Source organism: Paralichthys olivaceus, chromosome 2, assembly GCF_024713975.1.
Source record: "Paralichthys olivaceus isolate ysfri-2021 chromosome 2, ASM2471397v2, whole genome shotgun sequence".
Taxonomy (NCBI): Eukaryota; Metazoa; Chordata; class Actinopteri; order Pleuronectiformes; family Paralichthyidae; genus Paralichthys; species Paralichthys olivaceus.
The window spans coordinates 978,978-1,004,343 of NC_091094.1; the positions used below are offsets into that span (position 1 = coordinate 978,978).

At 43.2% G+C, this 25,366-nt stretch overlaps 1 protein-coding gene across 2 annotated transcripts; it reads left to right on the forward strand.

Moving 5' to 3' along the window:
• Nucleotides 1–2,008: 2,008 nt before the first annotated feature.
• fam83c (family with sequence similarity 83 member C) lies at nt 2,009–15,525 on the forward strand. 2 transcript variants are annotated; one of them, XM_020106375.2, is made up of 5 exons: nt 2,009–2,791; nt 6,571–6,738; nt 6,851–6,975; nt 11,026–11,256; nt 11,818–15,525. In XM_020106375.2, exons 1-5 carry the CDS (start codon nt 2,288–2,290, stop codon nt 12,617–12,619), a joined length of 1,830 nt encoding a protein of 609 aa, XP_019961934.2. In that variant the 5' UTR covers nt 2,009–2,287; the 3' UTR covers nt 12,620–15,525. The 2 variants fall into 2 exon arrangements, with proteins under 2 accessions (XP_019961934.2, XP_069371464.1); XM_069515363.1 differs by having other exon boundaries at nt 2,094–2,791; nt 11,821–15,525.
• The last annotated feature ends 9,841 nt before the right edge of the window (nt 15,526–25,366 follow it).

Here is a 25,366-nt window from a genome sequence, read left to right on the forward strand (position 1 = left end):
AGCCAACAAAAGGTTTGACTGCTGAGTTTTATCAGACTGTAGATAATGTCACAACCTGCTGGGCCAGTGTGACTTCTTCTCTCCGCCCGCCTGCAGCACGCTGTGTGTTCACCAACCAGGAGAATCTGCTCTGCACTATGTTGACTTATTTCAAATACTGCAGAGTGACAAACAGCACAACCTGCAGCACAGCGGCGTTCGGTCTGAGCAGCGACACCTCACCCCACTGTACAAACACGAAGTCAGACGTTCCATGAACACGGATGTTTACGACCTGTTACGGACGTTAAATACCTTCCTCAACTGCTGATTACTCCTTTAAATAAGGCCCCAGTCATAAAGGGTTTGTTTGCTTTTCATCTTATTCATGATGATTAAGTCATTTACTTACAGAGATCAGTTAAAACCTTTAATATGAACATTTGATTTGCAGGTTGGAACGACTGCGGTCGACTGTTTCACCTCTTATCTAAAATGTATTTGATTAAAATTTGCAGCTGTGGAATTATTGACCCTTGTGACTTATTAACGTGTGAATAGTTTGACCGGCTGGTGATTATCGTACAGAACTTATCATCTAAAGAGCCGTGAGATAAGGCATAGAAAGATTTGGCGAGATACAAAGAAAGTAAAACTGAATTGAATTTGAATGATGTGGAGGCAACATGAGCTGGTTCTGAAGTTCATGTTCCGTAGTGAGGCTGCTGTAAATGTTAGCATGATGCTAATGAAGGTTTGGGTCTCCTCAGTGTCAGGACCCAGTGACTGATTCACCTCCACACATGAACACACAGACAATCACTGAGGACGAAACCAGATCACACACGTCCTGCGTTCGTCTTTCAATTTCTTCACGTGTCCTGTGGGAGCAGAGACGATGAGTCCGTCTCCTTCAGACGATCTCTGTCCCGTGTAGAGGCAGTAATCTGTCTAATGACTTGATCCCTGTGTGGCAGATGGAGCTGTGTGTGTGTGTGTGTGTGTGTGTGTGTGTGTCTGTGTGTGTGTGTGTGTGTCTGTGTGTGTCTGACCTCTGACCTTTAACATCTTGTCTTATTAACCATGACGACACTTTGGTTGCGTTCGGGTGAAGCAGGTTGAAGTCGACGTGTAATTTATCACCACAGGGAGCTAGAGTCTGGGGGGGGGGGGGGGGGGTTCCATTTCACACATCATGTGACCTGCACCTGCACACTTCCCCGTCAGCGTTTCCCACAATGCAGCAGTTTATAATGAAGAATTAAGAGAGAGAGAGAGAGAGAGAGAGAGAGAGAGAGAGAGTGAAGGCAGCCAGAAGTACGGCCTTCAAAATAAAAGCATTGACCTCAGTAATGAACTCATTAACGGCTGTTACAGAATATGTGATTGTATCTTCCACCTACCTGGGGTCGGGTTGCACCAGGCAAATCAGGATGCTCCGGACATCCAGCTCCTCCCCGGTGGATCCAGGGGCGTTGCTAGGCCTGATGGGATATACAGTATGACCCCCGAACAGAGTGACCTCCTCAGCTGCCGCAGTCACAACACGCGTGTCACAACAGAGAGTCCAACGCAGCGTTTTAAATTTAGGATCACGTACAGTGAGAGCGGGGGGTGGGGGAAGATGTTGACCAATCAGAGACTCTCTCAGGAGCCAGTGTTTGAGACAGAGGCTGAACAGAGGAGCTGCAGCGATGGACAGATGTTTATCTGAACATCAGGGCATGAAAACATTTTTACATTCATATCATTTACTAATTAATGTTATCAAGGTCACATTTCTTTGAACACGAGATTGAATTAAGTGTCTCAGAAACATCCCCTCACACCTTTAACGACATGTCTCCGTCTCTGTCCTTCTTTTTTATTGTGAGCACTATGGTTTTATTCTGAAGTTTCTCACCAGAGGAGGACTTCCGTGTTGTGAGCTGGTTGGCTTGACAACAGAGAGACGAGAGGAGGGGGGAGGGGCCTGAGCAATGACGAAGACCAATGACAGGACAGGTAGCCACAGGTGAGCGCGCGCGCGTACAGACACATACACACTCACACACACTCACACGCACACACACGCACACACACGCACACACTAGTGGAACTAGAGAAGTTTGGTCCATTTCACTTCCCGGAGCTTCAGCCGCAGTCGATCCGGACTCCGAGCTCATTGACCGGGATCAGGATCGTCCTCGTGTCCCTGAAGTTCGATCTGTGAACCACTTCCTGTTCGGAGCCGGTGCTGGACGGTCTGACCCGCTTCTCTCCGGAGGACCATGTTTTATTAGGACGATCTTATCCGGACAGAAGCACCATGATCAACTCGGAGGGTCTCCGGCCCAGCTCCAACGGCAGGAAGCCGCTGGGGAAGCTCGCCTCCCGGCTGGAGGAGGTGAAGAACCCGTGGCGACAGGTGTCCACGCTGGAGCTGAGCCACAACGAGGCGGCTCGTCTGGCCACGGACGCGCTGCTGGAGCTCGGGGAGAAGGAGTACCGCCGGGTCCTGGCCGAGGAGCGGGAGCTCAACTTCCTCTCCCCGCAGGAGATCCGCTACATCAGCCAGCATGCGACCAAGACCTGCGGCCCCGACACCAACGGGACCAACGACCGGGACTTCGGGGACGCAGACGTCGTGTCCCAGCTCACCTCCGGGACTTACTTCCCCATGATGTCCGACGAGGAGCCACCGATGCTGGAGCTCGGCTGGCCCGAGTCCCCGGCGAGGTACGGTCCGTCAGAGACTCAGATCTACTTCCAGAGGGACAAGTCCCACAACATGAAGGACCTGGTCCGGTCCCTGATCAACAAGGCCAAGAAGGTGAGACCCGGACCGTCCGTGGATCCTGAGCATATAATCATAAAATACATCATGATACGTCATATACTATTTAATACATGAGAATACATTATAATATATACTTCTATTTAATACATGAGAATATCTAACACATCATAATGTATAATATATAATAATACGTCATATATACTTCTATTTAATACATGAGAATACATTATAATATATACTTCTATTTAATACATGAGAATACATTATAATATATACTTCTATTTAATACATGATATACATTATAATATATACTTCTATTTAATACATGAGAATATCTAACACATCATAATGTATAATATATAATAATACGTCATATATACTTCTATTTAATACATAATAATACATTATAATATATACTTCTATTTAATACATAAGAATACATTATAATATATACCTCTATTTAATACATAATAATATATACTTCTATTTAATACATAATAATACATTATAATATGTACTTCTATTTAATACATGAGAATATCTAACACATCATAATATATAATATATCATAATATGTCATATATACTTCTATTTAATACATGAGAATATCTAACACATCATAATGTATAATATATAATAATACGTCATATATACTTCTATTTAATACATGATAATACATTATAAAATATAATAATATATAGTACTATTTTATACAGAATAATATCTAACACAATAATTTATAATAGATCATAATATATAATACATACTAATAAACAATAATATATCATAATATTTAATATATAGTTCTATTTAATACATGATAATATATAATAACATTATAGTACTTTTTAATAAATAATAATATCTAACACAAGAATTTATAATAGATCATAATATATAATCATATGTAATATGTAATATATAATAATATATAGTACTATTTCATACATAATAATATGTAATATAAACTTCTATTTAATACATAATATATTATAATACATAATATATTATAATACATAATGATTTATAATACATGTGAACAACCAGGCAGCTCAAAGGTTCAAATATAAACTGTGAAAGTAAAACAAGACAAAGAGAAGCTTTCAATAGACGAGAGCACATTTGTCTCATCTTCACAATCAGATGTGAACAAGGTGACGTCATCTGTTCTGAACCTCAACGAGAACGAAGTCATTAAACCGTAAAGAGAACCAGAGTAAGAGATGAGTATTTAAGTTTTCTGACAAGTTTGTTTCACTTGTTGAGAATAAAAACTGATTCTCCAGGTTGAGTTTGATCCGATCTGATCAAACAGTCAGATTTTATTCAGGAAATACTCCAACCTGAAGTCTCACCTTCTTAAATGTCACATTTGATCACTAATGAATCCGTTAAAGATAAACTTTACTCCCGACACGTCTCTGACCAGGTTCAGGAAACAGTTTGAGACACAAGTGAAATAATCAAACCAGTAAAACACACAAAAAGACAATAACATGACAAATAATGATTATGTTTAATAATAATAATTAATTACCATTATAGTGTAAAGTCTTGGCCAATTTGTCTCTTTGTGGTTTTGTCTCTTTGTGGTTTTGTCTCTTTGTGGTTCAATCATAGAAACAACAGTCTGAAGTTTAGTGTGATGAACTTGTTCAGAGAGGATCTTTACTTTCTTTGACATAAATCTTTATCCTGTCAAACACCATGAGGAAGACAGCGTTGTCTCGTCCTGTCCTTGGACTCAATGTGTCCATCAGTTCTTAGTCAACTTGTCCCTCAGGACGTTTCATCTTAGTTTACTAACAAACAGAGGCAGCAAGTGTCAGTCGACCGTCTTCACGTCTGTCCTCACATCTGTCCTCATGTCTGTCCTCATGTTCCATTGATGACCTGCTCTGTCACTCGTCTAGCAGCTGATCTCAGATCAGAGAACTTTTTACTTCATGGCAGACGAGGACGGACAGGAAAACAGTGGGCCCCTGGGGACAGACATGCACAGACCCCCGGACTGAGAGACACTGTGGTCGTCTCTCTTCCATTTTACATGTTGTTCTTTTCTGTCTCTTTGTAGTTGTTTTGTTTCTCCGTTGTTGTTTTGTCTCTTTGAGGACGTTTTGTCTCTTTGAGGACGTTTTGTCTCTTTGTGGTTGTTTTGTCTCTTTGTGGTTGTCTGTTTCTTTGTGTCTCCGTTGTTGTTTTGTCTCTTTGAGGACGTTTTGTCTCTTTGTGGTTGTCTGTTTCTTTGTGTCTCCGTTGTTGTTTTCTGTCTCTTTGTGGTCGTTTTGTCTCTTTGTGGTTGTTTGTGTCTCCGTTGTTGTTTTCTGTCTCTTTGTGGTCGTTTTGTCTCTTTGTGGTTGTTTGTGTCTCCGTTGTTGTTTTCTGTCTCATTGTAGTTCTTTTGTTTCTTTGTGGTTGTTTTGTCTCTTTGTGGTTGTTTGTGTCTCCGTTGTTGTTTTCTGTCTCTTTGTGGTTGTTTGTGTGTGTCTCTGAAGTCCACCTGTGTCTCTGTGGTCCTCACTGACCCAGGGGACAGTTGGGGCCCTTCAGTCAGAATGAAAGCAGCCGATGTGTAATCATTACCTTCAGCTGATGAGGGTAAACGTTGAGCTGAAGTTGTATCGTGATCACAACAGATAACACAGACACACTCACGAGGAACACGGACTCATGAGTCACGTCTCCTCAGACGCTTCCTGTTTATTTTTGAATTTGTCTCGTGAGCCGGACCGTTGAGTCCGTCCCTGATAAAAGAGGAAACGACTCTGTCTTTCTGTTCCTGAAAAAACGTTCCAGCGACGTCGGAACAAAGTGGAGGAAGTTTTCTGTCGGACCCGCTGACCCGATTCTCACGTTTCTGCTCAGTCAGCACGTCTTGGGATCAAATGACCCAGAATGCAGTTCATCAGTCTGCGGACACAGCGGCAAAGAAAGCTTACAGAATAATAACTATGAAATATATTTATAAAGATATATATAAGTTGTTATAGCACATATCTATAAATAGAGAGTGTGACAGCGTGAGCACCAAAATGAACCTGGACTCTGAAGAATCCAACAAATCCACATTTTTATTCCATCAGATTTCTCCACAATGTTTCCCAGAAACTTGACCACGAGATGTTTCAAAGGAAGATGGAGAATCTCTCGAGCTTCATGATTATCTGAAGAAATGAAGTAACTCTGAGTTTGTGTATTATTATTATTATTATTGACATTGTTTCCTTCATATTTGGTTTAAACGTGTAGATTTTCCACATTAGCACTTGGACGGTGCAGCAGCTGCTTGGTTTGTGAGTCTGTGTCAAATCTTTCAGTTGTCGTCTGTTGTTGGTTTGCTTCTTTGTGTGTCTGTACTCTGTGGGAACTTGGAGGCTCCGGGGACCAACAGCAAAGGTTTGGCCCCGGGGCCCAAAACAGGTTCATCAGGCTTTGTTGTAAAACGCAGGAAACTTTGTGAATCAAAATCAGGTTTGTTGCCAAGTAGGTTTTTCACATGTGAGGAATCTGGTGCTTTGCTTCATAATGAAAACTGTTCATTGCTGCAGCTCCTCTTTTCAGCCTGTGTCTCAAACACTTTTAAGTAAAACAAGTATAAAAATATTTAAATATAAATGAAGTACTGTGTAAGGTATTGAAATAGTTCAGGTAATTGTGCAGAGTTAAAATGAAAAATCATCACAATCATGTTCAACATATTAGAAATTAATAACGAGGTGTGAGAGAAAATCTCCTGTTTCCACAGGGACGTATTTTTAGGAGACGTAAAAACTCTTCATGGATCTCTTGTCCCTCCTGTCTCCCTTCTTTAGGTGATAGCCGTGGTCATGGACGTGTTTACGGACGTCGACCTGCTCTGTGACCTCATGGAGGCGTCCAACAAACGCCACGTCCCCGTCTACATCCTGTTGGACGAGAAGAAGCTCGGCTACTTCGCGGACATGTGCTCTGCGCTCGACATTCAGAACTCTCACCTGAGTGTAAGTAGAGCGCAGACAGACGGAGAGTGTGTAGAGGCTCAGAGACGGGGGATGTGTGTGTGTGTATGTACATGTACGTGTTGCTAACAGTGAAATATGTGTGTGTGTGCAGAACATGCGTGTTCGCAGTGTGTGCGGCGACACCTACTGCACCAAGAGTGGCAAGAAGTTCACCGGTCAGGTCCTGGAGAAGTTCATGATCATTGACTGTGAAGAGGTCATCGCAGGGTCATACAGGTCAGGAAGGAACGCACACACACACACACACACACACACACACACACACACACACACACACACACTCAGGACGCGAGGACTTTGACTCCAAATGACGTCATTTATTCAGATCATCTGTTCATTTCCAGATATTATGAAGATTTGAAACAACAGGTCGACTAAAGACGTGTGTAGGTGGATTCTTGCTTCATGAGACAGCAAACACATCCAGAGACACTGAGACAAAGAGACAAAGAGACAAAGAGACATTGACACAAAGAGACAATGAGACTGTCGCCGTGAAAAACACAACAGAGGCCGCTCACAGTCTGACATTTAATTTGCATCCGACCGGCGGTGGATTATAGGAGGAAGCTCCGACGCCATCACGAGTGTGTAAATGTGTGTGTAGATAAGATGTGTAACAATGCTGGAGTTGTGCTGCTGTGAGGAGGAGGAGCTGTTTGTGTTTCACCTGTGAACGACAGTGTGTCTGGATGCTGCTGCTCTGAGTGCCTCCTTTAGAGAGAGTAGGTTTACAATCATACACAGTTATCAGTTTAATTATTTCACTCATTCATTACAAGAACACAATTATTTTTCACTTTTCTTTCACATAATCGCCTTTTTTTTTTTTGCTTCTTGAGTCTTTTACTCTGTTTTCAGTAAAGATCCCATTCAATTATTGTCATTTAACTCGAACTGTGTTCTCAGACAGAGACTGAGCAGAGCTGCAGCTCTGATGAGCTCAAAGTGTGTGAACACCACAAGACAGACACGGGAAACAGTTGTGCTGTCGTAACTGGAGAACACAAAACATGAGATCGGTTTCTTTGGTGAAATCAGTAGATGAAGAATACTCAGTTAAAGTCCTTGAATCTGGAAAGAATCTGGGCACCAGCTCTTTTTTCCCCTCAGTCGTGAACAAGACCCTGAGATACTTGTGTTGTTGAGAACAGCTCGTCCAAAGAGCTTCACAGTCCTCAGTGTTCTTCCTCATGTCCTCAGCCACACGTGTGAAGTCGATCGTGTGAGAAACTTCTCACCAACTTGAACAGAACCACGCAGGCAGGAGATTCTTTTACCAGAACGCAGTTTAAAATGCTCCGAGTTTCTCATCGATCAAGTTTTACCATCGTATCTGACCAAAAATCTGAAAAGTTAAACTGGAGACGCTTCCTCAACCACAGTCTCAAACCTTGAACTGATCATCAGTAGTTTGTCAATCGACTGAAACTCACAGGACAGATTGTTGCAGCTTCAAACCAGAGCTGAAACACGGAGTGGATTTAAAAGAGGAGCTGACAAACTGTTCTTCTGTCACTGACTCATTGTCAGCTCAGACTTGGCTCCATGTTGTTTTGCTGTTTGCACTTTATTCCCATAGGGAGCGTGTGTGTGTGTGTGTGTCTGTGTGTGTGTGTGTGTGTGTGTGGCTGCCAGACAAACACTGCTGTCAAACTCTAGGGATTTTCACAACTTAGTGTCACAGAGGGAGTGTTGATGATGATGATTGTGTGTCTTTGTCACCCTCCTTCTTGGTGGTGTAATTATAACTCTGTAAACATGAAGACGTTCACACTACAACTCACAAACCACTTTACTACGTCTCGTTTCAGTGATTGAACTAAACCTGCCTGTTGTCTGGAAAATGTTGTGTAGTCATGTTGTGTAGTCATGTTGTGTAGTCAGTGTGTGTGAAGCAGCAGATTGTCGACTCGTTCACAACAACAGGAACATGTGGGGGACATTCAGGCGAGGGGTGGAGCCTGTAGAGCAGCAGGAGGCGGGACATGACGTCTAAACTCTGCTGTGTAACGATCAGTGTTAATCTAGAACCTCCTCGTCCTTCCAAGTGGACGTCTTCGTCTTCTACGTGTACGGCTCCTCTTCTTCATCCTGAGACATTTGTGTTCTTCAGTCTCACGTCTGTCACGTGTTAGAAACCTCAGAGACACGCCCACTCGCTCACTGAGAAGGTTCCAGATGTTTCACTAGAGGCTGCAGGAGAAGATCCAGAACACGTCCAGAGACACTGACTCAGACATGTGTTCTCATCGAACATGTGAGGAACATGTCAGGGACATGTGAGGAACATGTCAGGGACATGTCAGAACTTCCATGCAGGTGTGAAAGCAAAACGTTTGCTCAGCTCTTCTTCCTTTTTCCGTTCCGATTGTTCATCGGTAAAATATAAGAAACTGTGTTTTAGATTTACAAAGTGCTTCAAATGTACAAGTTAATGCAAGAGACAGAAGATAAAACATTTAACTGAAAGCCATTTTATGAAAATGCATGTTTCAAAGCCGACGACACTGAGGCAGCTGGTCTGAGGTTATTTCACAGTTATGGAGCCTTCACAGTAAAAGTCACCCCCCCCCATCTACAGTTTCTCAAATCACAAGTTACCTGTGAAATGAAACTGTGATGTAACGCAGCACCTGCGGTGGGGTGTGGTTTCAGGTGTGTCATGACAGACATCAAACTGACATTGGAATGAAGGGCGAGGTCCGACGAGGTTTTATCACCTGAGCACAACCTGCCTCCCTCCCTCCCTCCCTCCCTCCCTCCCTCCCTCCCACGCTGTCTTCAAACCTCCAATATTAAAAGCCATAAAACGGCTGCGTCACATTCTGATACCCGGGGCGTTCCCCTGTCACAGAATCAGATTCGTTTATTTGAGAAGCAGATAAAACACTGATACAGACACATCCAGATAAAAGCATTAGAAAGTGGATCATTACTTAACTTGACTCTTTAATTACATAATACGATCATTCTAAGATCCTCAGTGTTTGTTTATTCATATTAAAACTGTAAATCCTAACAGACAACTCCATGATGTTACGTTCAGTCGTGCGGTAACAACAAAGTCACTAAACAAGTTTGAAAGCAGAATTCTTCATTAGAATTAGATTTGTTTTATGGAGAACTGAATTGATATATTTCATATTTGTATGTTTCTGTATGAAAGCATGTTGTGTGTTTGTATGAAGTTACCGTGACATGATAAAGATGAGTCACATTTTAAGAAACATCACAACAACTCCTCCGGTTCTATAAAACTGTTATTTCACTTCTCACAGATCTGAAATGGGTATTATGTGTGGGCGTGGCTAAATGGGTGCCCCCTAAACGCCAGCCCCCGGCGATGCAAACACACGGTATGATTGATTTGTAGTGCGTGTGAAGGACGTGTTCTTCTTCAGTGAATGTGTCCAACATATCTGAGTGAAGCTGTCCTGCAGGTTTTCAGCTGCTGTGAAACACTCTCGCTGTCACAACGTTTCCATCAGGATCAAGGACGTTTCAAACGCTCGCAGGAGCAGAGTCATGTTATTTAAGTTATGATTCTGAGAAGCTGCTGCGTCGAGACAAGTTAGAGGGAAATCTGGAAACTGGCCTGAGGTGACTGAATAAATCAAAACAGCGTCTTCAAGTACTTCTTCTTTTCAATCTGGGTTTTTCAAACCAGGATAATTTCAACCTGAGAAACGTTCCTCGTGTTTTCTGATCGGTAACGACCTCTACGACATCATCAACCCCGCAAAGACAATGTTTTAGAAGCCAAGATACATTTTTCATGTGGAGGTTATCTTTTAAAACTCATCTAGTTTTCAGGAGGTCTGCTCTGTGTCGCCCTCCGGTGGCTCTAATTCTCCCTTGTTTCCCTCCGTCCCTCTCACTCTGGGCTCTGACTTGTTTGGTTCGCCATCGTGTGAAAGTAGAATCCTCGGCTGCTTGTTAATTATCTGACGTGTCTCTGGAATGAAGGGTTTTACATTTCGTTCACCAGATTTCAAGACGTCTGCTGCTGCAGGTGAAACTCATGAGGCTCAGTGGCTCCTCAGCTGGAGGTGGAGGATGAGCGAAGGCACATTTTCTTATCGTGATGTGTAGTTTTCACGCTGGTGTTTTAACTTGTGTTAACGCTGAGGAGTCAGATACACGATGAGCCACATTACGCCTCAACGTTTCTGCTGTGTCTGAATCTGCAGGTTCTCCTGTTCGACATCTCACTGCTTCCACACTCTAACAACATGTCTGACCCGTTCTCTGCTTCCTCTCCAGTTTCACCTGGCTGTCGGCTCAGGTGCACAGCAACATGGTGATGCATTTCTCAGGGCGCATCGCTGACAGCTTTGACCGGGAGTTCCGCTGCCTGTACGCCGACTCGCAGATCATCGACTGCTTCTACAACCCAGAGGAGGAGGGGATGCCGTACTACCCGTCGTACCAGGCCATGATGGCCCCTGGCATAGGGCCCGGCCCGGTCATGGCGCTGGATTTACTCTCCGACAGGTACAAAGCTGGAGTCCATTTGGTCGCCTGTTGGTGGCGTCACATCCTCTTTGTGTGTCAGTGTTGTGTTTGTCTGAAGAGTCAAAAGTGACTTTTTAAAGTTAGCGTCAGCTCGACTCATCAGAGAAACACAGATTAACATGAAGCTGCTTCATTCACTGTTTTTACTGGAGTGAGTCAGCTGCTGCTTGTTTTGGAGGAGGAGACGTCTGAGGAGACGTCTGAGGAGACGTCCGAGGAGACGTCTGAGGAGACGTCCGAGGAGACGTCTGAGGAGAATCCAGATAAAAACCTCCTGATCCGTTATCACTGAGGAGAAGACTACAACTCCCATCATCCCTCACTGCTGCTCCATAACAACAAACTCTTACATATCATGAATTTCAATAAATGAAACATAGAAAGTATTTGAGTGGAAAAGTAAAACTAGTTTGTTCATTTGTGCAGAAATGTGTCACAGTGTACAGAAAATAATTGTCTGTCTAAATTCAAGATGAAAAATAGCTTTGAACTAACGTTAAACAATGTTCAGGACACTAATCGTAACTTTCTCTCCTTCAGCAGGCAGAGGGACAGAGTTTGTTCTGAAAACTCCAGCAGCCAATCAAGTAACAGTGTCTCCAGTGTGAAGGCGGCGCCTGGAATGACCGCCAACGCCGTCTATAAGGTCACTCAAGGTCACGACAAGAAGGAGACCAACAGCAGCTCTCACCTCAGCCCTGAGAGGAGGGGTGGGGGTGCAGAACAGGGACATATCCTGCCACCAGGATCACGGGTGTCTGCTAACGGAGCGGCCAATCACATCCTAGTTCCTGAGCGACCCTCGTCGACCTTTGCTCAGCCAATGGGCATCGAGCGGAATAAGCCCGGCGCGATGGACGTCGTGAGGTCTAATATCGGCGGCACCTCCTCCAAGTTCCAGGCACTGGGTTTGTACGACCACAAACCGAGCATGTTCCACGGCACCCCCAACTCAAACCTGAACCCCAGGACCCAGACGCCGTCCCAGGTCAACGACAGCAAACTCACCCCCAAGCAGAGAACCCCCTCCAACCAGTTCCTCAACAAACTGTCAGACCTCTTCGTGACCCCCTCCGGCAAGGACAAAGACAAAGACTCCTACAACCCCTGGAGGTCACCGTCCCCTCACGGTTCCTCGCCCTGGGGAGGGCCAGACCTCTCTCAAACGGAGCCGGAGAGCCAGCAGAGCCCGCCTCCCCCTCCCTCTCCAGTCGCTCTGATGAGTCGGCAGGACCAGAAGCGAATGACGCTGGGCCACAGCAAACTGGACCTGGTGAACCACTACAACAAGATGAAATCCAAGCAGGTGTACAGCCGCTTTGAGCTCAAGAGCACGAACTGAGGCCGAGAAGCCATCGAGCTGCGCCTGATTTATCAGACGATGTTGAACGTTCTCTGGCGTCTTGTTACGTCACCACACCACAAGGAGAAACGTCTCCATGGACTTATTTTTCAAGTTAAATCCGTTTTTCTTCTGCTTCCACAGTTCAGATGATGCCTGGTGGAAATCAAGCCATTCCCGAGTTGTCCTCTGATTCCTGTAGTGAGGACTTACTACAAGAACAGTAGCGATGAGGCGATCAAAACACACAAGTACCACACATCAGGGTGTCGAGGTCCTGATGATACATGCTCAACCAATCAGGAGTCAGTGTCAGCTGTCAATCATGACGTCTCCGCCCGTTTTTATGTCATAAGTAACTGATTAAACCAAACTGATGAGAAACACTTGAACGAACATCAGAGAGAGAAGAACGACAGAAACATCTTTGACAAACATTAATTTAACGTGTACTTCTACTTTTAGTTTGGTCCCATCTGCTAACATGGAGGAGGCGGGGGATTATGACATATACTGCAGCCAGACACCAGGGGGCGATCATGATGCTTTGCCTTCACTTGTCACATCATAAAACCAATCGTAGAAAAAATGAATTTATTGTAATACTTGACAACACTGCATCTTAGTTTTTAACGAACGATCCAGAAAGAAACTAGAAAAGAAAACTCAGGCACTTAGAGATCGATCCCTCCACCAAGGCCCCACGATAATTTATTCTGCCTTTACGTACGAAAAGAAAAGTCCGCTTCAAACGTCACTGCTCACAAACTGTGTCCGTGAAGTTGGAATGGTTGTTAAGCAATTCATCCACTAGAGGGCAGCACAGAGTCGAGAGTTTTCTAACAACAACAAACGTCAGTGGTTCAGAGTTTGACCTTGAAACGGGACAAAGTAGCTTCATATAGACGCTTATAGTTTCCTACCAACTCACAAAGTCATTAACTTCCAGCATCTCAAACTTAAGATGAGACTCTCACAGAAAGTTTGAGGTTTTTGGAGCCAAAAAGAAACAGATGATTTGCGGAGCAGCCTTTTCATAACACACAAAAATAGAGCAAGGATTAAACAGAGTTATAATATAGAATCAGACACTTTAATATTTCATATTCCTGTATTAAAGTGTAATAACAACACGTGCCTTCATCTTCTTGCCTTAAGGTTTATAATCATTTTAATAAAATAATATCTTCAGTGAATTATAATAGCTGCTAATTAAGCTTCAGTTAACAGACGCAGACGTTTCCCCAAACGGAAAAAACAACATTCCTGCTCCTGCTGCTGCATCTCAGCTCTGGTGTAAATAACTGACCTGAAGGTCTTTGGTGCATTTTGACGCTGCACAGGAGGAAAACATTGTTCGCAGCAGATGAGATAAATAAAGTGTTTGTGTAAAAGAGTCTTCATGTTCACAAGGTCCAGTGTGCAGGATTCATGAGGATCCGAGATGAAATATTCATGATGATGTTTTAGTCAAATCACCGGAAACTACGTCGACATGACTACGTTTGAAACACAAAGTAAAACTGAGAAGCTTGAAAACGCTGCTGGTCCAGTTTCAGTTTGAAATCTGTGGCTGTGTTTTCGTCTGGACGGGTCTTTTCTGTCGCGATGTAAACCTTCACTGATTCCTCACATTGTCCTTCCGAGGAAAACGCAACACGGAGAATCAATTGCAAGTGTTACTGACCCAGCTGTGAAACTCTTTACGATGATACAACTGTTTACATGTGGAGACCAGATGTTGTTCGGACAATCTACAACTAACAACCAAAAGCTTCCTGTTCACAGCGGCACACGCGCACACACGCCCGGTGTATGTGAGTGGTGTTTGTAATGACGGAGATGGTTTTAATGTCGTCGTTTGGATGTAGCCTTGGAACCGTCGTGTTAGTCGTCACCTGAGACTGAGACTCTGTGTATCTACATCAGGAACTCTTCCACCAAGTTTCTACGTTAGCCCAGAACGGACAAAACAGAAATACTGGTTCTGAAGAAGCCCTCTATGTTTGATGTGTAGAGGCATAAAGCACGTGAACCCAGTCTGTGATCGTCTTATGGACACGTCAGATTTTTTAATGTTTTAACCGTGAGAACTCGCAGACTAGACGATCCAATCGAGACGCAGCCGCACACTTTTAACAAACGATTTCCGGGTGCGATTCCACAGACTTGGGAAACTTCTGTGATCAAACGTGACTAAAGAATGAGACTAACCACTGATGGTGTCGTCAACTGGCTGCGATTGTTGCGCACTGAAAAACGTGATCGGCCTAAAATGTGATCGAAGTCGTTGCGGTTACCATCGAGTGTGGACGACCTTTACCTGACAGCTGTTGCAGATTCTTCTACACAGCTGTAAGGGAGGGCGTGTTCAGTCGAATGCAATATGTAACTTCACAGCTAGAGGCCACTCAATCCTACACATTGTACTTTTGATATTAGTTCCTTATTACAGAGGGTTGGCTCCTCCTGCTGTACATTTTTAACAGTAAATATTTTTTTCTAAATGTGTAGATTTGTATATAGACTCTATATAACCCAGGTTTGTACTAATTGTATTATTTACTTTTGTTTGAGTTGTTTTTCTGGCTCAATTCCAAATAATTTTCCCCTCAGCGACACAGAAACCAGACTTGAGCTGTCGTCACCGGAGCAACACGACGGACATCATTATTCTGGTATTTTTTGTTCTCGTGTGTGTGATTTAGTTTACTGCTTATTTCAGTTGGAAGTTTTTTTTATCAGACGATGTAAAATGTACATGATGTTGTGTATAGTCACATGATCTGACTGTTTGGGTTATTGTTAAAGAAAACTCCTTTAAACTGTTATTTCTACTGTTTGTTCTTTACTGGAGAATGTGAACTCTGAACCTTTGAGTATGTAATAAAAATGGAAAAGCTGAAGTTTGGAGCATTTATGATGCAGTTTGTCACATGTAGAAAAATCCAAACTGAAAACAAAGGCACTTCCTCAAGTTCAATAGGTTGTGTATATAATATAATAATGATATATTGTGGAGTATTGAAAATTCTTCAAGTTAAATATGACATTTCTCTGTCATTGTGGATGCTGCAGATCGTTCATATCGCTGGAATCCATGAAAATGTTTGATGAATGCTGCGGTAAGAACAAAACAACAGACATGGTGTCTGTTGTTTTGTTCTCAGTGAAACAACTTTGACTAATTTTCAAACGTAATAACTTCACCAGTCGCCATCATCCCATGAAAACTTCAGTTAAGATAAAAATGTTAATATTAAACGTAAAAATCTTTCATCTTGTCTTTGTTTCCTGCACAAACACATATTTTGGTCTCTGGGTTTGAGCGATTTGATTGTCCAGAGTTCTATCGGGACACAGATTCTTGGATGCTCCATTGTTGATATTTCTGTCTGTTGGAGTTTTTAGTCCAGCACATTGTTCCTGTGACCCTGAGCGGGATTTCCTGACAGGAAAACATACGGAGGCTCGAGTGGAGAGTTGATCCCTGATGTTAAATTCTGCAAACGTCCTCACTGAGCCACCAGAGAACTTTTCATAAGACAAGTTGTTCTTTCAAAATACAAATGCATACATTTCTGTTGATGAGAACGTTCAGTCCACAGAACAACAAAACTCATGGAGGATGATAGAAAGCTGAGCATTGTGGGAGCTGTCTGTGCAGTCATGGGACGTCTGGTTGTTTTTGTTGGGTCGTCGAGGTTATTGCATGTCTCCGAGGTGTACCGGCTTTTCTTTCTTTACTGCGTGTGCTGCATTCCAGTCAAATCCTGGGTGTGACAGTGGATCTAAGAATAGACTCCAGCCTCTGTCCAGGTCTTTACACACAAACCTACAAAAACACGTTCTGTTTGTGTGTCCGTCCACAACACGGCATCTATCCATCTATCTATCATCTATCTATCTATCTCTGTCTCTGTTGTAGAATGAAACAGGAAGTCCAACCACCCAGGTAAAGGGGCGGGGACTATCTGAGGGGGTGGGCCCCTCACCTGGATGGAGACACACCTGAGGGGCCATGAGGTCGGCTTGTTTGCTGTTTGATCTGGTAGGATCCTTTTTTTATAAATGTTTAAAAGCACGACTTTTATAGTGAAACTGTGGAACGTGATCTTTTAGTTCTTTGTGACAAAATGTCAAAAATGGGTTCGATTCCTCACGCAACACTTTGTAACTGGACCAGAGAAGCTTGTGTTGACTCGTCCAGCTGCAGCTCTCGAAGCCCTGTCCAACAGAGTTCATGCTTTTTGTGGCACTGTGACTCGAGTGCATCATAAACAAACATCTTTCTAAACTCTGATATAAAGAAACTGATGATTTTACAATTTATACAACCATCACTTCATTTATGTAAATGAAATATGTACGTTGCCGTGTCGTGTTGACTCGTCGTAAACTTTGCAGCAGCAGCATTTCCTGCTGGCTGCTTGTTGTGCATCTTGATGTTATCGTCAGGATGCAGAGTTTGCTGCCTCCGAGCTATTTTCTGCTGTGTGTGTGTGTGTGTGTGTGTGTGTGTGTGTGTGTGTGTGTAAATACTGCAGGAAGTCTTGTGTATTGTCCGCCCAGTGTTCTGGGACAGGTTTAACTGATTTACGTCCAGATGCTTAGAATCTCTGTCTCAGCATTTTTATACACAACACAGCCTGAAATCTATGTTCTCTCTCTGACCAGCAGGGGGCGACTCCTCTGGTAGTTTCTAAATAAATCAACAGCAGTGAAAATTAAAAATAGAAAACAAGGACCCATGGTAATGTTCCAAGACTGATGGGTCCGTATATTCAGCATTAGCATGAACCTGTTTACTCACAGCTGCGTCAGTGCTCCTAGAGGATGAGAGGTCATGATATTCGCCCTGTGGGCAGCACTACTTCAACCACACTCTGAACAATAATGTTTGGATGTGGTTCAGTTGCTTCACTTCGATATGTCACAGTTCGAATTGGTTCTCAGGCATTTACACGGTTACACATGTAACACACACGCTGCTTCAGATGCTTCTGTCATGATCGCTCGTCTCACGACAACTTTACCTGAAACGTGACATGATGGGTCAAGAGGTCAAGCTGCCCCACGTTAGAATCAGTGTTGGAATTTCAAATAAAAAGTCTCAGCCCTATTCAACGTGAAAGAAAGATTTCATGTCCGTCCAAAGAGAAACAACTTTATGCAAGTGATCATCACGAGCTGAGCTGAGTTAGAGATGTTGTACTTGAGATATGCTCAGGCTGAATCTCCACAAAAACTTCTGTTCAAAACAATGTTTATCAAAGAAGCAGATTCTTATCTTCCCACATGTCACTGTGTGAACGTCACGTTCCAAAGGTCTGAAGTCAGGATCAGAGTTGGTTTGAGCTGAATGTCAGATGCTAATTTCCAGTGGGCGCGGTGGAGTCCGCAGACTGTGGTTTACCTTTTGTTGCACTGAAACATAAAGGAAGTCACAGCAGGGATTAAAGCTCAGCAGCGTCTGTTTCAGGCTTCGGTGGCACAACAGGTTCACCACAGTCGTCATCCTGGGGGAAGAGACGGAGGTTTGAAACAGCTTTTTAAAGCGTCACTATGGTCCAGTCCCAAAACAGCTCAGCTGTGCAATAATCACAATAAAATAAAAGCAAAGTAGAACGAGCTTCATATGAAAAAGTATCATGCAATAATAAAAACTTTACATTCGAAGGTGCAGTGCAACATTCGGCTGTGGCTCAGGGGTTAGAGCGCTCGTCTTCTAACCCGACGGTCTGAGGTCCATCCCAGTCTTCCACTTTCCGCAGGCCGAAGTGTCTTTGGGCAAGATACTGAACCCTCCTGCCCAAAGACGCACTGTGTGAATGTGTGTGTGAAGGGTGACAAATGATGAGACACAAAATAATGATAAACATAACCACAACGTCATCACACACACACACACACACACACACACAGTCAACAACATTGCAGTGCTGCCATCTAGTGGTTTAAACATGCACTTACATGATACAGCAGTGTGGGCACACACATACAACACACACTAATACAAACATATATAACACACACGTTTGTGCCTCTATCTTAGTGAGGACACTCATTGGATACACAGATGTATGTGTATATTGCAAATGGTGTTTTTAACTAATTGGATTAATTCAGTAAAGCCACACAGAGGTCAACACTGTTAACACAGTTCTGTACAAGAGAAGAAACGTGTGACTTTATTTCTAATTTTAAATCGACAGGTGTAAAATCAGCAACACAACTGCACCGACACAGTTTTGTTGAATCGTGGTTTAATTATCTTTAAATGAAACAAAGTTTGGTTCATTCATCTGTTTACATCCACTTTGTGTTTGTCCAGACAACAAATATTTATCACTTTTAATTAAATCCTCAGACAGACAAAGACGTTCTGTGACTAATTTCTCATGATAATAAAGAAGTGTAAGAAACGTTGTTCAGTTATTTTCAGGATCAAATCATTAACAACAAGCAGCAGAAACAACAAAACGAAGTCGCGATCACGTTCCTCACGTCTATAAAATTACAACACAGAGAAAATAAGAATAGTTCAACTTCACATCACGATTAAAGTAAATCAGCTTTGAGTTGATCCTTCCTCATGAACTGGATTCACTCATGTTGCTCAGTGAATAACTAACAGACCTTGTTTTTCAATGGTTCTGCTCTTTGCCTCACTACGATGTTACATTTGCACAGTTAGACGTGTTTACGCTGAATAAGGTGAAAACGTAAACTGGCCTAGGACACTGATCGGGGGTCGTTTACAACAGACTGAATGTGTCGTGTTGGTTGATTAGAACGTTGAGGTTGTTCTTGACGTTTAGAAACTGACTCTTCAACCCTGTGATTGGTGGATATTTTGTGACAATCTGATTTGCATAGGCCTTTATCAAAGCGTCACCTTCACAGTAGTCATGAAACCCCTCGTAATGACGTGCACGACAGTTTGACTCTTTACTTTTTATATAACAATCGGTGTTGTAGCATCCATCCCTTGAACAAGTCTGCGCCCGATAGAGTGTAGTGATACTGGCCAAGTAAGTCTTGTATTTCTCCAGCAATTGGTCCAGGTCCTGCAGGTACAAATCGATGTACCTGTTGATTGAACCAACTTGGGTTGATGTCAGTGTTCCAGCCTGGTGATTCAGTCGAGCCTTGTGGATCAACATCTGGAGGTGGAAGAAGGCTCCATTAACCCAGATTTTAAACCCACGTGAACTCGCGTGTCCGTCAAGCAGCATGGAGTTCCTGAGGGTGGTGAGATGGCCGCTCAGCTGCGTTTCTAACCTGTGGAGATCCAGTTGCAATTGCAGCTGATCATTGATGAATGTGTCATGACGTCTCAAATACTCGGTCATCGTGTCCCGGACAGCTGAACCTTTCTCTTCAGCAAATACCCGTTGGAGCATACTGTACGAATCCACGCTTGGAGCTGCCGTGCTCTTGATGATTATCTCCAAGATCATGGAGATCACCAGCGCACCGAGTCCAACAGCATTTGGGACTGCAGCTAACGGGGCCACACGAGTTCCAATTCTGTCAACGAAGCCCGGGACACTGTTGATTAGATCTTGAGAGAATCTCTGAAGCTCAGCGTTGGAGTTTGTGCCAGAATATTTCAGCAGGGACTGATCGATCGTCACATCTGGGAAGATGCATGGGTTCCGTAAAGCAGTGTTATAGTACAGAACAGAGAGTTCGTTAGCTCTCTCCTGGGACATTTCACCGCCCATGTTGTCGCACTCGATCTCTGAGGCTCAAACAAACTGTAAATGTCCCACAACCACTACACTGAACAAGTCAGGGAGCATGAAGTCCAGAGTCAGCTGCCACATAAGTAGGAAAGACGACAACACCAGTGACCAACCAGGTCTCTGGACAGTCAGGCGTATTTGTTGATTCTTCTCTCAAGTGCCAGTTTGTCAAAGTCCAGAAGTTTAGAACAAATATTAACTTCAACAAAACACACAGAAACAAAATCATATAAAAGCAGTTCATAGAGTATACAGTGGGTACGGAAAGTATTCAGACCCCTTTACATTTTTCACTCTTTGTTTCATTGCAGCCATTTGCTAAAATCAAAAAAGTTCATTTTATTTCTCATTAATGGTCACTCAGCACCCCATCTTGACGGAAAAAAACAGATGTGTAGAAATTTTTGCAAATTTATTAAAAAAGAAAAACTGAAATATCACATGGTCATAAGTATTCAGACCCTTTCCTCAGTATTGAGTAGAAGCACCCTTTTGAGCTAGTACAGCCAAGAGTCTTCTTGGGAATGATGCAACAAGTTTTTCACACCTGGATTTGGAGATCCTCTCCTGTTCCGTCAGGTTGGATGGTGAACGTTGGTGGACAGCCATTTTCAGGTCTCTCCAGAGATGCTCAATTGGGTTTAGGTCAGGGCTCTGGCTGGGCCAGTCAAGAGTGGTCACAGAGTTGTTCCGAAGCCACTCCTTTGTTATTTTAGCTGTGTGCTCAGGGTCATTGTCTTGTTGGAAGGTGAACCTTCGGCCCAGTCTGAGGTCCTGAGGACTCTGGAAAAGGTTTTCATCCAGGATATCTCTGTACTTGGCCGAAATCATCTTTCCGTCAATTGCAACCAGTCGTCCTGTCCCTGTAGCTGAAAAACACCCCCATAGCATGATGCTGCCACCACCATGTTTAACTGTTGGGATTGTATTGGGCAGGTGATGAGCAGTGTCTGGTTTTCTCCACACATACCGCTTAGCATTAACGCCAAAAAGTTCAATCTTCGTCTCATCAGACCAGAGAATCTTATTTCTCATAGTCTGGGAGTCCTTCCAGGTTTTTTGGCAAACTCTATGCAGGCTTTCATATGTCTTCCACTGAGGAGAGGCTTCCGTCGGGCCACTCTGCCATAAAGCCCAGACTGGTGGAGGGCTGCAGTGATAGTTGACTTTGTGGAACTTTCTCCCATCTCCCAGCTGCATCTCTGGAGCTCAGCCACAGTGATCTTTGGGTTCTTCTTTACCTCTCTCACCAAGGCTCTTCTCCCACGATTGCTCAGTTTGGCTGGACGGCCAGGTCTAGGAAGAGTTCTGGTCGTCCCAAACTTCTTCCATTTAAGGATTATGGAGGCCACTGTGCTCTTAGGAACCTTGAGTGCTGCAGAAATTATTTTGTAACCTTGGCCAGATCTGTGCCTTGCCACAATTATGTCTGAGCTCCTTGGGCAGTTCCTTCGACCTCATGATTTTCATTTGCTCTGACATGCACTGTGAGCTGTAAGGTCTTATATAGACAGGTGTGTGCCTTTCCTAATCAAGTCCAATCAGTTTAATTAAACACATTTGGACTCCAATGAAGGAGTAGAACCATCTCAAGGAGGATCAGAAGAAATGGACAGCATGTGAGTTAAATATGAGTATCACAGCAAAGGGTCAGAATACTTATGACCATGTGATATTTCAGTTTTTCTTTTTTAATAAATTTGCAAAAATTTCTACATATCTGTTTTTTTCTGTCAAGATGGGGTGCTGAGTGACCATTAATGAGAAATAAAATGAACTTTTTCGATTTTAGCAAATGGCTGAAACAAAGAGTGAAAAATGTAAAGGGGTCTGAATACTTTCCGTACCCACTGTATTTGTTTTGTTTTTTTTGTGGACATTTTAAAGTCTTAATTTGTCCTGCTGATAATAAAAAAAACATGCTGGGATAAATTTTACAGGACGAGTGTCATCTCCATTCTAAACCTCTGTCTGTTTGAAATGAGCTGTTTGTCCTGTGTTGATGCAGCGATTGAGTCTCAGCAAATAAAGAGCTGCAGCTGGTCCACCCACCCATCCATAAGACCAGCGTTGCCATGGCAAAAAACTCGTCTTATGCTCCTCTTGGTTTCTTCTCTTTTTTGACAGGTTTAATAACAGGGAAGCTACCAGGAACTTTATCAGCAGGACAAATTAAGACTTTCCCCTAAAGTCTGGATTGAAATGACAAAATAAACTGTTTCTGTGTGTTTTGTTGAAGTTAATATTTGTTCTAAACTTCTGGACTTTGACAAACTGGCACTTGAGAGAAGAATCAACAAATACGCCTGACTGTCCAGAGACCTGGTTGGTCACCGGTGTTGTCGTCCTTCCTACTTCTGTGGCAGCTGACTCTGGACTTCATGCTCCCTGACTTGTTCAGTGTAGTGGTTGTGGGACATTTACAGTTTGTTTGAGCCTCAGAGATCGAGTGTGACAACATGGGCGGGGAAATATCCCAGGAAAGAATTGAAGCGGTGTCGCTGTACTGGTATGAAAATTCCTGGGAGCGCCCATGTCTCTTCCCAGATGTGGGCATCGATCAGTCTCTGCTGAAATATTCTGGCACAAACTCTAATGCTGAGCTTCAGAGTTTCTCTAATAGCCTGATTCACATGTACCCTGACTACATCGAGAAGTTGGGTTCGGGCTTGAGCTCGTTCAGAGCAGTCCCAAATGCTGTCGGACTTGGTGCGTTGGTGATCTCCATGTTCTTGGACATCATCATCAAGAGCAGCACACAAACAGACGGTGATTCCAGCGGCATGTTCCGACGTGTATTTGCTGAAGAGAAAGGTTCAGCTGTCCGGGACACGATGACCGAGTACGTGAGACTCCATCGTAGGTTCATGAAGAACGAGCATCGCTTGCGACTGGAGCTCAGCAGATTAGAAATTAAACTGAGCGGTGATCTCACCGTCCTCAGGAACTCCCTGCTGTATGATGGACACATGAGTTCCCGCGGGTTCAAAATCTGGGTTAATGGAGCCTCCTTCCACCTCCAGATGTTGATCCACGAGGCTCGACTGATGAGCCAGACCTGCCCACTGACCTCAGACCAGGTGGATTCAATAGAAAATGTCTTCAGTCTGTATCTGGAGGACCTGGATCACTTGCTGGAGAACTACAAAACTTACAAGATCAGAACCACTAGAATCGGTTTTAAGTTTAGAAAACTGAGTAAATGTTATTTGATAAATACTGAGGTAACGTGTGAAAGACAACCTTACGATTACTTAGACGAGTGTTACACAAACAGAGAGTTCTTTGAGGCTTATGTGAATCGTGTTTTCTCAGAATATCAACCAATCAGTGGCCTGAAGAGTCATTTTTTAAACATGAAGAACAATCTCAACTCGATCATCAGCCAACATGACACGTTCACTCTGCCATTAACGAGCTAAGATGTTTCTGTTCATTCAGCCGATTGACAGTAATTATCTCAGAGCAGGCGTCATGGTAAGTTTGCGTCTGATCTATGAAGCAACACGATCGAGTGAATTCATCGTATGAGGAAGGATTGACTGATGGTGTCATTTAAAAGGTTTTATTAAAAAATATATGAATTAAAGGGGAATTCAACCTATTAATGTGCTCGTGGAAATGAATGGGTCCATTTTCTAGCATTTCCCTCTTCAAATTAAAAGCAGAACTTAGAAATACATGGATGTTAGATGGAGTGAGATGTATTTGCTGCACGGACAAACACATTGTTTATGTGAAATTGTGTTATTATAACCATTGAACGTGCACAGACAAAAATATTGTTAATTAATGTCGTAGCTCAGTTTTGTACCTTACATACTTAGAGACAGTTTTTTTCTATTTCAGATTTGTGCACAAATATTTGCTGTTCAAAATAAAGATGACTCAACAACAAAATGGAAAATGTGAAAGAATTTACCTCGGACTATAAACAGACATGAAGTTGTATTTTCTGTCGTTAAAAAATAAACAAAGAAATAAAAAGTCAATGAAGGGAGATTTTGTTGTTCAGTTATTTGCAGAAACATGATAAAAGGTCTGCAGGAGAGTTTACTTCAGAGAGAATTCCTGATGCAGGACCTGTAGATGAGATGAGACAGACGTCTGTCCTCCTGCTCAAACAGAAGATTTAGTCCAGTCGACTCACAGCTGGAGTGTCTCTCACTTCAGGTGCATCATCTTTTTCCGTCTTGCTGCCTGTTGAAGTTGTTTATGGCCCAAGAACCAACCTGTCGATGTCTGCGTGTAAAAATAATCAAATATAAATAATCAAATAATCAGACCTCTGCTTTCGGTTATACGAAGACGTAGAAGACGACACGTTCAACAGACTGACTGTCTGTCTACCTGCTTCTTTAAAATGATTTAATATTGAACACATCACACGTCCAAAGGTTTAACTCTGCACTTCACTCGACCATTAAAGCTCCAGTGACTCAGATTCAGGTGAGAGGATCTATAGGCAGAAGTTTAATGTAGAATCATCCTCATGATGTTTTCACTCGTTTCATCTAAATTATATGAATTGTAGTTTTCTTTACCCCAGAAAAGACTCTTTATATTTAAATACTTTATATTTAAATACTTTATATTTACATGGAGGGGACCCTCTCTATGGAGGCCGCCATGTTTTTTACAGTAGCCCAGACTGGACAAACTAAAACCTTTTGAGTTTTTATGACGACTGAAGCTTGGGGGAGGGGAGGGGTGTTCAGCTGCAACATGACACTTCACCACAAGATGTCACTAACTTCTTGTCTTCTCTTCTCTTCTCTTCTCTTACCTTGTCTTCTCTTGTCTCTCTCTCTCCTCTCTCTCCCTCTCTCCTCTCTCTCTCCTCTCTCTCTCTCTCCTCCCCCTCTCCCTCTCTCCTCTCTCTCTCCTCTCCCTCTCTCCTCCCTCTCTCCTCTCTCTCTGCCTCCCCCTCTCCTCTCTCTCTGCCTCCCCCTCTCCTCTCTCTCTGCCTCCCCCTCTCCTCTCTCTCTCTCTCTCC